Source organism: Calonectris borealis, chromosome 1 (assembly GCF_964195595.1).
Source record: "Calonectris borealis chromosome 1, bCalBor7.hap1.2, whole genome shotgun sequence".
NCBI classification, from domain to species: Eukaryota; Metazoa; Chordata; class Aves; order Procellariiformes; family Procellariidae; genus Calonectris; species Calonectris borealis.
The window spans coordinates 50,784,203-50,799,221 of record NC_134312.1 but is presented as its reverse complement, the minus strand read 5'-3'; the positions used below and the strand labels follow the sequence as shown (position 1 = coordinate 50,799,221).

At 39.6% G+C, this 15,019-nt stretch overlaps 1 protein-coding gene across 1 annotated transcript in view; it reads left to right on the top strand.

Annotated features, from left to right (window-relative positions):
• Positions 1 to 13,973, top strand: part of UBE2N (ubiquitin conjugating enzyme E2 N) — a 19,241-nt gene extending 5,268 nt beyond the window's left edge. The window contains exons 2-4 of the mRNA XM_075151179.1: positions 12,099 to 12,345; positions 12,529 to 12,669; positions 13,290 to 13,973. Coding sequence (XP_075007280.1) covers positions 12,099 to 12,345; positions 12,529 to 12,669; positions 13,290 to 13,330 — 429 coding nt within the window. The 3' untranslated portion in view covers positions 13,331 to 13,973. The remainder of the gene's footprint in view (positions 1 to 12,098; positions 12,346 to 12,528; positions 12,670 to 13,289) is intronic.
• The last annotated feature ends 1,046 nt before the right edge of the window (positions 13,974 to 15,019 follow it).

Here is a 15,019-nt window from a genome sequence, read left to right as displayed (position 1 = left end):
ATTAGTTTAATTTATTACCAATCAAAATCAGAGTAGGATAATGAGAAAATAAAAGCTAAATCTTAAAACACGTTCCCCCTACCGCGCCCTTCTTCCCGGGCTCAACTTCACTCCTGATTTTCTCTACCTCCTCCCCATGAGCAGCGCAGGGGGACGGGGAATGGGGGTTGCGGGCAGTTCATCACACATTGTCTCTGCTGCTCCTTCTTCCTCACGCTCTTCCTCTGCTCCAGCGTGGGGTCCCTCCCACAGGAGACAGTCCTCCATGAACTTCTCCAATGTAGGTCCTTCCCATGGGCTGCAGTTCTTCATGAACTTCTCCAATGTGAGTCCTTCCCACAGGCTGCAATTCTTCATGAACTGTTCCAATGTGGATCCCTTCCACGGGTGCAGTCCTTCAGGAACAGAATGCTCCAGCATGGGTCCCCCACAGGGTCGTAAGTCCTGCCAGCAAACCTATTCCAGTGTGGGCTCTTCTCTCCATGGGTCCACAGGTCCTGCCAGGAACCTGTGCCAGCATGGGCTTCCCACGGGGCCACAGCCTCCTTTGGGCCCATCCACCTGCTCCAGCGTGGGGTCCTTCATGGGCTGCAGGTGGATATCTGCTCCACCCTTAGCCTCCTTGGGCTGTAGGGGGACAGCCTGCCTCACCTTGGTCTTCACCAGGGGCTGCAGGGGAACCTCCGCTGTAGCGCCTGGAGCATCTCCTCCCCCTCCTTCTTCACTGACCTTGGTGTCTGCAGAGTTGTTTCTCTCACATATTCTCACTCCTCTTTCTTCTGCCTGCTGCTGGTGTTGCACAGTTCTTTTCCCCCTTCTTAAATGTGTTATCTCAGAGGTGCTACCACCATTGCCAATTGGCTTGGCCTTGGCCAGCGGTGGGTCTGTCTTAGAGCCGGCTGGCATTGGCTCTTGTCGGACGTAGAGGAAGCTTCTAGCAGCTTCTCACAGAAACCACCCCTGTAGCCCCCCCAGCTACCAAAACCTTGCCACGCACCCCAATACAGATGGCATTTGGACAGAAGCTCTGTGTGAATTATTGTTTGCTTTAACCACACTTTGATAGCTGACTCTGCACTGTATATTAATGCAAGACTCTAATGCAAATGTGCTCCATCACATTACAGTATAACCGCAGGAATGATTTACACTATTAGCTTAGTGAATTTAGTTATGCCTCACTTTACTGTAGCTGGAGATGCACCATGAAAAGCTTGATCTGTGCTAGAACATAGATAATCCTCTAGGAATTTGCATAGGATCTCAGCTTCACAGTTCCAAAATCCTGTAATCTGCTGTGGAAAATTTGAGAACGAGGTCATTCTCAGGGGAGAGTGATGCTGACCGTAAAAAATGCCCCTCTTCATGTTACTGTTGTTTAGAAACAAGGGCTTCTTCCAAGAGTGGGTGGATTCTGGTTTGGGTTTTTTTGTTTGTTTGTTTTTGTTTGGGGTTTTTTTTTTGGTGGGTGGTTTGTTTGTTTGTTTGTTTGTTTTCTGGGAAGGTGCTGTTACCTGGAGTATGTTTGTCTTCATCTCACTGTAAGTGACTTTGCAGTGGTTAAAATCGTGTGGCGATGGGAACTGGAGAACCAGAAGTGTGTGAGGGAAGACTGTGAGCAATCCAGAGTTCACGGTGCTTACTTAACAGAGCTGTAGTTTCAAGTTGCTGGACAATTGTCCATAGATTAAGTAATAGTTAATGGTTTCTAAATCTACTGTACCACTGTTTTATTCTTTCTTTTTTACAGCTGATGCCTTTGACATGTTGACACTCAAACATTTTCTTTCTTTTTATTTTTTGGGGGGTAGATACATTCGGGGCTGGTGATGGGGTCTAGGAACCCGCAGGGTAGTGGAAGCATTAGTGTATAGAGATGTTAGCCCAGTAATGAGTCTAGGAAGCGGAGGTGTGTGGGGTGCTGACACTCAGGGATTATATGGCAAGGAAGAGAAGAATTTGTGTGGAGGCCAGCTACTGGAAACTACAAGTGTGGCCTTCTATTTATGATGTTTGACCTTCGCTTTACAGTTTAATGGGCTTTATTGCTAATTCTTTTTTTCCTAAAAGGCAGAGATTATTTTCAGAAGACTTTCTCCAATGTAGTTGTTTTACAGTGATATAATTTTAATCTAAACATTCTGAAATCTCTCTGATGATATGACATCTGCTAATTTATTTTCAGTAATGCTGGTTATAGCCAGTTCTTTACATAATTGTAGCTAATGAATTGATAGACCCTGGAAGAATTTGTGCCAAAATATGATGTACTGTGATAAAAAGTTTTTGAATTAAGTCTTTGTGGTTTTCTGAGGCAGCTTTATCCCTATATGTAGAAGACAGTTTTGACTGATATGTTTCACTTTCTCCTACCGCCTTCCCCTCAAAAATGAAAGCAAAAACATGCATGCGGTTTACCTTCTTGTGTGCAACTTACCAGTTCTTGGTGAAGGTGATCAGTGTGATCTTCCCCCTTATCCCACTCTGACAGAACAGGAAATAATTGACATTTGTCAAGTAATTATAACTTTTCTGTGTGCCAATATGCTGCGTTAAGTTTCGCCCTATGCAGCTAAATTCATAGCTATTTCATACCCCAAAATTAATCCAAACTATTAGATGTAGTTGGAAGATAATGGCACTGGTAGCTGGCAAGGGTTTCCTGCAATCAGAATAAACATGTGAAACAAATGTATGCTGTATGTAGTCTGAATTGAAATGCTAAAGTTGGTGTTGTACTTCTGTGGTTTTTGCAGAGAGCCAGCACAAGGCGGAAAAGTTACCACCTAGTTAAGTTAGATTAACCAGAAGTTCTCAAGGTGATTAGCTTGCGGTTCATGTTGAGCAGCCTTACTGTATAAACAGATTTAGCCTGGGCTGTGCTAGCACAAAAGTTTCTGTGCTGCTGCGGTAAACTTGGATTGAGAGATTGATTTGGCTCGGAACTCTGCAGTAAAGGTTATTTCTTAAGCCAAATCAGTTCTGTGATCTCATTTGTTGTTTGACTTTGCAAATGCTTGGGCTGATGAAATGGAATGGTGACTGTACAAATTAGCGCTGCTGCTGAGAAGTTAGGGCTTCCCATTTGGGCAAACTCTTACACTCCAAGGTGGAGGTAGTTACAGTTGTGAGTGAAGTTGGTCAAGAAGGACTGAGAACCAGGCTGAAATGGTGGGGAGGAAAGCAATTTGACTCAATTGTAAACTCAACAGCTGAAGCCAATGAAGAATGAGATAAAGGACTTGCACTAATTTTTAGTCATTGAGAGTGGAACTTAGGTGTAACATTTAAAAAAAAAATAAAAACAAACACCTCTTTGCTTTTTGCTACTGGTAGTGACTTTTCATCTGCTTTAGAATCTTCCTGGAGGACTTAGCAGCAAATGTCTGATCTCCCCTAGGAAGCAAATATTGAAGAGACTGATAAGCAATCAGTTAAACTGAAAGATATCTCTTTTTCCTCATCACATCTTCTCCCACATAAATTGGTATGTGTGCTACCCTCCAAGTGGTAAGTGTTACCATTTCAACTATAGCAGAAAATGGAGCTAGTTTTAAGTCTGTCATCTTTTTTTCAAAAAAAAAAACAACCCTAATTTGCAATATCATCTGTGGAGTCTGAAACTGTCTACCACATCCTCTCTAAAAGTGCTTCAAACACATCTCAGATTAAAAGTTACCTTGTGATTTATGCTGTAGTGGTTTGACCTTGGCCAGCTGCCCACCCAGCCACTCTCTCGCCACCTCAACCAGGCAGGGGGAGAAAATAAAATGGAAAAGCTCGCGGGTCACAACAAAGACAGGAAGATCACTTACCGATTACCATCACGGGCAAAACAGACTCGACTTGGGGAAAATTAATTAATTTATTGCCAAGTAAAATGGAGTTGGATGGTGAGAAACAAAGACAAAATTAAAACAACACCTTTGCCCCCCTTTTCTCACACTCAACTTCAGTCCTTCACTCCTGACTCCTCTACCTCCCCTGTCCCTGATGGTTGCAAGGGGATGGGGGTTTGTGGTCAGTCCATAACAGCTCCTCTCTGCTGTTCCCTCCTCCTCACGCTTTTCCTGTGCTCCAGCATGGTCCCCTCCATGGGCTGCAGCGTGGATGTCTGCTCCATTCTGGTCTTCCGTGGGCTACAAGGAATCTCTGCTCCAGTGCCTGGAGCACCTCCTAACCCTCCTTCTCTGACCTTGGTGTTCACGCTAGTTTTGCTCACACTTTTCGGTTTTTTCCGCTCACTATTCTCTCTGTGTGATGTTTTCTATCCTTTCTTAAATACATTTTAAGATACACTTAAATACACCCCTGGACCTCCCCTGCTGCCAACATCTTGACACCTATACCCTGTACATATGCCTAGATGGTTATGCAGTTAAATTAGATCATACCAAATACAAGTTTTATGTCCCAAAGAAGTGAGGAAAGCTGATGTGTATTTCTTTCAATCTGGATGCCTCTTTCATTTTACCAATAACTTTCTTTTAGGCCATCTTGGGACTATTCATGCAGCGTTGCATCCTATTCTTCCTTTTATAAATGGCCAACACTACCAAACAAGTTTATTTTGTAGCTAGCTGTTTGGACACCCTTGCTTGTAGTGCCTGTGGAAGAAACGTATCAAGACATGTGCAGATTTCATTCATTCATACTGGTGGAAGATGATTTACCCATAGCCAGTGCCAACTGTTCATCAGTTTCTCTTGGAAGTTACTGTCCTCTGCGAGATGGCAGCAGAGTTTGTATGTTGTCAGTCAATATTTTTTGGGTTAAAGATCTAGTTAAGAGAGCCCAGCTCACTTTTCCTGAACTGAACTGGGAATGCTGACAGGGTCTACTTTCTCAGTAGATTTGCAGGATGGTGATTTCTGGCAAGGGGGCAGCAATAAGCACTGGGAGTTGAGCTGCGAGCTGTAATTCCCATTGCAGATTAAGTCCTATTAAGACAAAGATACTCATCCATCATCTGTCTTCTCTGACTTGTTCAGAATAAAGCCACCTAGGGTTATTTGAACCTACAGGTAAAGGTGGATATTACCTACATTTTTTCACTGTCTGAAGTAGATTAGAGAAGGCTTGTACTTTGCCTTGGCCTGACAAAGGGTGTAACCTCCATCTTAGTAGGTGATGCTGAAGGTAAATTACTTAACTACTGCATAGAGAATTGAGCTAGTAAATATGCTGCTTAAAATACGAGGAAAGAATCATTCCCCGGAGACTTTGCATAAAGATGTGGTACTGTGCCATTTTAAATATTTAACAGCTTTAAGACCTGCAATCTTTTCTCTTTGTGTAGGAGGCCTTATTAATGTTTTCTGTTTTGAAGTTTCAGAATAATTTTATCACAGCTATGTTGACCTTTGAAAGTCTTACTGATGTTCTCTCTTTCTTTTTAAGGTACTAGCATAAAGCTGCTAGTCATAAGGATGCTTTTCTGTAGTCTCAACGCTATAAAAGATCGCTAGATAACTGTTTATAACAAGTAAGAAGATATACAGAGAATTTGGTGTTTAAGACTTTTACAGATGGATGAAGACTTTTATTTAGCAGTTTACCATCTGTTACTGAAATTAGCCCTGTTGGTAGTTAAGCTTCTTCCATGAGGAGGTAGCCTCTGCGTTTCCTTTTTAGGTTGGTTACAGAATAGTAATCTGTTACGTTAGTATCTCGCTGTGATTAACGCTGCAGTCTCAACTCTTTAAACCAGCCCTTTCACCAAGTCTGTTCTCCCATCCTTCTGACAGCATGTGTTTGCACCCTCCTTTTTGTTGGCACAGCTGTTTGCGTGGACATGTGGTGAACTGCGTCAGGAACTCTTCTCTCTTGCATGATTTTTTTTTCTTTTTTTCTTCCAGATTGGCTACATGCTATGTTTCACCATGATGTCAAGAGACAGCTATACAGGCAAAAGTGAAGGTGCATAATAGGAAGTGGAAAGGCAGCACAGCTTTTTTTCTTCCTTTCCCCAGTGGCTGCTCATTTATCAGCTTAAAATGTTCAGGCTTTGTTGGGATTTCTCTAAGTTCCCTTTGTTCTAATGGATTTTATGAATTTCGCCAGGTGATTTCACAGCTGATATTAAAGGACTCTTTAGAGCAGAAGACCACATTAGATTCTGTCAAAAAATATTCCTTCAATTGTAACATCTCACTAAAGACTACTGTATTTAACTTGTGGATTAATATGCAGAATTTTTTACTTATTGAAGGAAACTGTATAGCAGTAATACTGACTATGAAATAAGACGACTGGGGTGTCAGGGAATTGAGCATGCAGACAGCTGAATTACTGAGCAAAGCAAATTTGGCTGAAGACATGGAGCTTGGATTTCTTCTTTGAGCGAGTTTGTGCTGACTTTGCAAGCAAGCTTCTCTCTTAAATTCTAGTGGCCTTCATACAGTAGCCTTAAAGTTCCCGTATTTTGAGGGTGCTAGATATTGATTTGTTCTTAACTTTTTTAGCCACATCCCTTGGCAGGCAGTGTGAAATTTGTGGTGATTAACTATTGCCATAGTACAGGGAATGGAATTGCAATTGTTTTTCCAAGCAAAGAATATATTACTCCTTTCTAAAAAGCAATGGAGAAGCTTTAGAAATTGTCTAATCCCATGCAAAAATTTCTTCCTTCACTGTCAGACAGGTGAAGCTTTGGAGATTTCAGTTCAGCTGCAGTGGCTCTGCTATGTAAGAAATAATGTTTGGTTTTTTTTTTCAAGTACTTGCATACATGAGTTTTCTGATTGTAGTTATTTGCCAATATGCCACTGTCTAATCCTGCTTTAGTCTGTTGATAGCAAGTAAGGCTTCTGAAGTAGCTTTTTGTTTTACAAAAATGTAGCATACAGAAATCTTTTTTTGGTTGTTTTGATTGAGGCCTTGGCAGCTTGAGGCTCTTCTAAACACTTCTCAAGACTGGAAGTGATTGAAATAGTATATTTCTAATGGATTCCTTCTTGTATGCTTGCTGGTATCTCCATGTGCTGTAACAATTGATTTTCGTGCATGTCTGTATGGAAGCATCTTCTGGGTTGTTCAGTTTGCTTCCCTAAAGAAGGGCTCTGTCTTGTTCTGGGTGTATGAACCAGGAGAATCCTGGTGGTTATGTCTGCTTTTCAGTAACTTCTTTTTTTCTCCCTTCCACTGAAAAGCAGGATAACCAAGCAAAAGCTCAAAGAACGAAACATAACCCCTGCAAATCGATCTCTTGTGTTTGAGTGGCTTCCCTCAGTCTCGGCAACCCGAAAAACCCTCACCATCACCTCCTGCTCTGTCGGTCTCTTCTAAAGATCTTCCTGATGCTTCTTGTCCTCACAGGTTACTGTAAAAAAAGGTTGAGGGTTTCTCCCCTCTTGGGTACAATTAGTTTTCAATTTAGTGTCTTCGTAGAAGAATAGCTGTGCAGAATGTCAGCTACACCATCTGTCCCATCCATATCATCTGTCACTCTACTTCTGGCCACCTGTGTTGGTAAGAAAAGCCTTGCTTTGCTTGTCAAAACACCTTCAACACTTCTGTGTTTTTTAACCACTTAATTAAAAATAAGAAAGATAAAATTGTGGGGGCATAACCAGTTGTGAATGACAGTGTTGTGTTTGTTTTTTTTTTTTAAGTACTGACTGGCATGTATCTTCATTTTGGGTTTATTAATTTTCTTTAGTCAATGAAAATTATGACATTTAACTTGGAATTGGAAAAAGTGGAGTAAAAGCAGGAGTGAAAAGAGATCTCAATCTAAAAACATTGCAGACTATGGTGAATAGAAATAACTGCCTACCGGCAGCATGGGATACTTCATTAAGTGCTTTAAGCTCAAAATATGTCTTGAAATCTCTTCTGTGAAACTTACTTGAGTATGCTAGAGGAGAGCTAATAAGAAACACTATAAAGTGCTGTTCTGGAACACTTATTTGATGGAAATTTGTATTCCCATGAAGACAAAATTAACTGCTCTATTGTAAAAACACTTATTGTGAGCAGCAGAACTGCAAAAACTGGTTTTCTGTGAATTTGTCCTTTTTCCTTTTTAACATGTTAATATTTGGGTGTCCCAGCTCTTTTTATTCTTATTTGCAGGGTCTTTTGCCAGGCAAGAATAGTACATACTTGGTTGGAATAAACTGGCCAAACAGCATGTAATATCACAGTTCTTCATGTCTTTCTCTTCAGTAGCACTGAGCTTGGTTTCTGGCTTAGCCACTGACAGCTTATAAAACATACGGAAAAGTTGAAATTGGACAGAGGGTTCAAAGGCAGTTTTGGGGAGAAAGGGGGAAGTGACAGATTGCACAAAACTCACTTCCTCAGCTAAAAAACTGTTAGAAAGATTTTGCCTAAAAAGATGCTGAAAAGTGAAATATTGCATATGCTTGATCTTTCTAATTAGTTAAAAAGGTGGAAGTTAAAAGCTTATTTAGAAGCCAGTTATTTATTTATTTAAACATGTTTGAGAGACTGTTTTTCATTGGGTAACCATCCTCTGGGGAAGGTAATATAAAATTACAAAATAAGATCAACATGTAGTTAAACATTTCCTTGTTTGTAGGTTGAGTCCACATCTCGTGACTCTCTTGTGCGTAACTTACAGGGTGTTTTTTGGAAGTTTGGTGTGGTTTTTTTTTTTTTTTTTGGTAATGCACACTTCCAAAAAAACCCCAAAACTTTAAGCGGTTCAGTTTCCTGACCTCGTGGATAGTGTTGCCCTGTATACTGATAAGTGTTTCTCTCAAATATGACTTACTTCTCCAAGTCTTATGGCAAATCAAATTTATTTTAGAATCAGCATGTCTTTAACTGGCCATCTTACTGTAAAATGTGGAAGTCGAGTCCCTGATATCACCTTAGAACTGGACCTACTTGTATGTTTAAGCATTTTATATGTTTAGACCTTAAAACGTAACTTTTTGATTAATTTCTCCCTTTCTGTTCCTTTTCCATGGTTTCCCCCCAAATATATTGAAGATGATATTAAAAATTTCTTCATAATTGAAGGGCAAAAGCATTATTTGCTGTCAGAATTTAGCAGGTGATGTTGATGTATATCAAGTACAAACATTTCACATTCTTTTAATAAATGACATCTTCATTATGTTTTTCATAGTCTAACAAGGTTGTCTGTGTTATACTGTTTTAAAAAGATGCCTTTTCTGAACGGAAGATGCTTCTCAGCTTTTGCATAAAACGGTAGTGGTGTATGTTCACAGGAGTCACGACCTATCATTTCGTGTGTGTACTTGCTCTCTCAGCCCGATGGCTGCATCAGGGCCTGGCGGTAATGAAACATGAGTGTCAACCAGTTCCCCCACAGATTTCTTGCAAGTATTCCTCCTCATCTCTCTTTGAAAACGGCTTCAATTATGCCGATAGTGGTGGAACTCCATGCACAGTGCGGGAAATGAGGTGTCCTTACTTAAAGCATTTTTCATCTAATATTAATATTCCACAGAGGGCCTGTATGGGTTCTGAGTAGCCTCAGCACTAGTGTAGCTGTATGCAGCATAAATGCTTTTCTTTGCACTCCCCTTTTCTGTGGTGTTTTATAGCAAGGTAACTGTGGCCACATAAAGGAGAGGCATAAAGGGCTATCTGAACGTGGTGACATACTAGCAGTGGTATAGCCCCTTCAGTATAATGCGGTACCTCGATTAAAAGAATCGTTTTTCTCATACATGGGCTCTCTCATTGTTTACTGACAAATGGTTGTTAGTGGCAGAATGTGCTGCTCGCAGCCAGGCGTTGCTCCCTCAGTTACACTGGCAGGTAGAAGTGCTGATGCTGCTGCCAGGGAAATGCTGATTCTGGGTTATTTTAAGCCAGGATTGGCTACTCAAAATGGTTACAGTCAGCATACTGCCAAAACTAGGGAGGCAGTCTGGGGACCACAATGACTGAGTTGGGGGCTAGGGACTGCGGAGATCAGCCCAGCTATTAAATGTGTTGTCCTTATTATTATTAAAAAAAAAAAAAGTTTTAGATTTGAGCATGGCCCTAAGAACCAAACTCATGATTTGCCTATTAGCGTGTATCTGGCAAAGTCCGTGTGGTAGCAACTGTGAAGAAGTTTAAAAATTGGGTCTTTTTGTTAAGGTCTGTCTTTTTTAATTTCAAGTTGTCTTCCTGTATTAGTTTGTATTTGGCATACGTCACTGTTTCCTCTGCCAAAACTGTCAAACTGTAATAAGTATATGATCCTTCATAGGTGGATTCCAGATTGTCCCATTTACCTGCGGCAGCACTCATACTGAAACATTGCTGAAAGAAATGGAGAATGTTTTATGCAGTTACAGGGATAATCTATAGTTTCTTATTCACTGACTTTCATACCACTAAACTAAAGCTTTAAGTATTCATTATAACTGCTTTTCTACAGAATTACTGCACAAGTAAATAGCCAGCAGAACACAAATTCTGAGTATGTTATAAATTTATGTGTATAATTAAAAAAAAAATACTTGCAGAAGTGAGTGTAGACAGCACTAAGAAGCTTGGATGTCCTTCCAGTAAGGTCTGTAAGTGGCATTGGCTGCTAATGCCTATGCAGATAAGTAGGCAATATGTAGTCACAACAAGGAATTAGACTAGATAAATTATTTTTATGTTTGTGTATGTACATAGTAATAACTTCAATATTATGATTTGTAGGACCTTGACAATTCTGAGATGAATAACTGGATTTTTGCATTAATTACTGTGACTTCACTTCTTTATATTATGTATTTGATTATTTTTTGCTAAAGTGAGGTGTTAGTTAACTGCATCAAGACAGCCATATCACTTGAATGCTGTGTGCATTTATTTCTACAAAATGCCAGTATTGTAACAGTCCAGTTATGTTTGAAGAACGTATTAAGCCAAGTAGAGGTAATCTGTCTGTTTTGTCTTTGTATTAGTGCTGTTGTAGACACACAGAATAAATATGCTATAAAACTAGAATAATAAATTAATATTTAAAATTTAATATTACACCTACAAGTTACCATTTTTCTTCAGTAAAAACAGAATAATTTTTCTTTATGAAAGCCAGCACAGAAAGGTGGTGAAAAAATTAACTGTACATAGTAAAAACAAGTTAGAGGAAAAGCAGGAAATGGGGCTAAAATTACCTGAGGAAATGAGGCTTCGGCAGGACTTTTTGTCTCTGCCTCGTGTCCTGTGGCCTGTTTTGGCCTTGGGTTCTTTTTTATAAGAAGGAGCAGAATGGTGCCTGTAAGACTTGTGAAGGCTGGCAGCAGAGAAGAAAAGACGTACAGGACTTGGTTGGTCTGTCTGCTCAGTGCATTAGTGGGATGGATGGTCAGAACACAGGCAGCTTTTAGCTGTGGTCACAGCGCGGTGTCTGAGCTAGGATCAGTGCTGTGGGCAGAATTGAGCAACAAAGAATACAAATCTCTGTAGGAAACCAGGCTTTCTTAATTTTACAGAGCAACTTGCTGTTTGTTAGGGTGACTTTAAGCATGGTTATATGTAGGCTGACAGTACTCACATCAGAGCCATTTATGTGTATATATGTGTAAATATGTAAAGCATCCTTATAAACACCTTTAGTGTTGCAGCAGAGTAGTACTTTGAATTTTTCAAAGTTGAATCTGATTCAAGTACAAATGTTCATCATAATAAACCAATCCACTCCCGTTAGAGTAAATCTTGGAACACTTTCTGTGAGTGATGAGCCGTTTTAGTTTTTCACGGGTGGGATTTTCTGTTTAAGGTAAAATGGAAAATGGTTTTGGTACTTTTACTGTGGTATTCTTCAAAATGCTTTTAAGTATATTGAAAAATAACAGCTTGACAGTAGTTTAATCAAAAGTTAAGAAATTTGTTGAGGACAGCTTAATTGTTATCTATTACCGTGCGCTATAGAAGCACACACTGTTACAGCAGTTGAGGGATCCGAAAGGAGATGTGTACCAGTTTACCACACCCTCATCTTCTTTCTGCAGATGTTCTTTGACTTTAAGGTATTTGTCTAACATGATCATTTCTGTGGATGTAGACAAGGAACTCATAATGAATACTTGTTGTTTTTAAAATAGTTTGTACAGGTCATGTTTATTTTAAATGGGTTGTAGTTGTTACATTTTCTCTTCTTTTTCTTCTAGGAAACCCAGCGCTTGCTGGCAGAGCCAGTCCCTGGGATAAAAGCGGAGCCAGATGAAAGCAACGCACGTTATTTTCATGTGGTCATTGCAGGTCCACAGGATTCCCCCTTTGAGGGTGGGACATTTAAACTTGAACTATTCCTTCCAGAAGAATATCCAATGGCAGCTCCTAAAGTACGTTTCATGACCAAAATTTATCATCCTAATGTAGACAAGCTGGGAAGAATATGTTTAGATATTTTGAAAGGTAAGTGCTTGTTTTCTTTGTTTTGATGTTATTAAGTACAGAAACTTGTAGATTGACCTTAAAAAGAGATTTCATTTGTTTAAAGAATACCTTGCTTATTCTTTAATCTGTGAGAGGAAAATTTGCTCTTTCTGTAGACTATGACGAATACAGTGTTTCATACTGCTATAAATGTCTCTTCAGATAAATGGTCCCCAGCTTTGCAGATTCGTACAGTTCTGCTATCAATCCAGGCTTTGTTAAGCGCTCCCAATCCAGATGATCCACTAGCAAATGATGTAGCTGAGCAATGGAAGACCAATGAAGCCCAAGCCATAGAAACAGGTGATGTATCTTACACTTCTTTCTCTAGCTTTAGGAAGTAGCTGATTACTAACTGGTTGGGGGATATAAATCCTGACCTCTTGTTTTACGTCTGTAACTTGCAGAAACAATTACTGCACGCACTCATAGTCCAAGTACCCTGAATGTGCCTGCGGTGGTCTATTTTCAAGTCTTTGAGGCCTGCTGGAAGAAAAGCACTCTCTTGATCTGTTTTACCTTGAATTTTCATGTTCCTAAATTGCAAGCATGTCTAATTTGGACTCATGGTAAAATAAAAGTACACATCACTGCTTGTTCTGTAAAGCTTAAGGAACAGATTATCTAGTTTCAGAAAGTACATCTCTTCCATACCTCCTTCTGTGGCAGGCTGTGATGGATTGAAATAATTATTACATTATGCCTCTTCGCTTTTGGATCCACTGCAGTCAGGCCGCTTCAGCAGCTGTCAACTTTTGTGTATTATAGGAGTTCAAAATTGCGTTTAAAATCTCAGAACTGATATATTTTGTATACTTGCAGCAGCGGTATAAAAGTGATCTTTAAAAATAAGTATTTAAAATGACTTTATTAAAGCCTGAAAAATACATCTTTTCTTTAAATGTGTTTCTCTTTCTTTACAGCCAGAGCATGGACTAGGCTATATGCCATGAATAATATTTAAATGCGCTTTGAACATCAAGTGTGCATCACTTCTCCTGTTCTGCCAAGACCTCTTCCTTTTTTGTTTGCATTTAATGGACACAGTCTTAGAAACATTACAGAATAAAAGCCCAGACATCTTCAGTCCTTTGGTGATTAAATGCACATTAGCAAATCTGTGTCTTGTCCTAAATCACTATTGTACCGCATGAGCAGAGGCTAGAAGTATCATCTGGATTGTTGTGAAATTGTTTAAAAGCAGCAGCACATCTCTGCTTTTAATCATTTTTCCCATCATGGTTTAAGTATAAGCACTGTGAATGAAGGTAGGCAGGGTTAGCTGTGGGGCTTTTTGTTTTAATTTTGTGGGCTCCTCCTCCCTTTTTATGGTGATGCTAATTGCATTGGTAAAAGCAGCTAACCAGTTATACTTTAGAATATACCCTCTAGCCCAGTCTAACTTAGACGCTGTAGATGGACAAGCTTCATTGTTTGAACAAAAAATGGGAACATTAAACATCCGTCACCTTCACTAATAATATTGTGATTCTGCTGTCAAGTGTAGAAAAATCCCTCCAAGAAAAAGCTTGTGACCATTTTGTATGGCTTGTCTGGAAAATCTCCTGTAAATCTTATGTTTTAGTAAAATATTTTTTGTTATTCTACTTTGCCTTTGTACAGTTTATTTTGCTGTGTTTTCATTTCTCTAATGTGACAATCGTATTTAAAAAAATTGAAACAGAATTGACAATTTGTCTTCACCAGTCTGACAGATTAAACAGTAAAGAGGTGGAATTCACGTGATTTTTTTGCTTGTGTTTGCTGACTTTTTTTATTAGCTTGTGTTATGTGGGTGACCTTACCTGGCCAATTTAATATGAAATTGCATTTGGAGTGACTTTTAGAAACAAGTCTCTGATGTAACCATTGTAACCATAATTTTAGTAATGCATTCATATGCATTTTCATGAAAATAACCATTATCAAGTAGGAGGTTGAGAGCAACTGACAGCACTAATTATGAGTATCTGTGTAACTTCTCTTTGCAGATTGTCATCAGGTGTTAGGCTACACAGTTTTCTACCTTCTTTAATTCCTGCCCTCTATTAACATGAAATACCAGTGTGTAGAACCACTGTTACAGCCAGCTTGTGTATCGGCTGATGTTTGCTTAACCACTTAGAGCTAGCACCTCATACCACTGTTTTTTTTTCTATGAGCCCTATTAAGCTACTTGCTTGAGCAACTGGTCAGCTTAAATAGCAACAAAGGTCTTTACTGCAGGGAAGGAAAGTGATTAAAAACTTCCTTCTCATCCTTGTTTTTTGTGTATGCATCTTGTCTGGGAGTCCAGCATCTTTTCTGGGAACCCATCTTATTGCTTCCCTTAATTTCTTGTATCCCTATTCTCTTGCTTTCCCCAAGCCCTCTCCCTCACAAAAAAAAAAAAAGGCAAAAAAAAGAAGCTGAAAAGCTTTTGGCGAGGCCAACCTGAGGTGTGTAAATGACAGCTTGCAGTAGTTGCAATGGGGGAGTGTTTTGCCATGCAATTCAGGGGTATGGTTGTGTAGTCTATTGGTATTCTCCTTTCACCTCTTCTTACTCTAGTGTCAGCTGAAATTTCTATAGAATGTGGTGTATTTATTGTGCTTTTATGTAAGATGAAGAATATCTATTAAAACCACGTTTTCCAACAGGCAGTGCTTTCAGT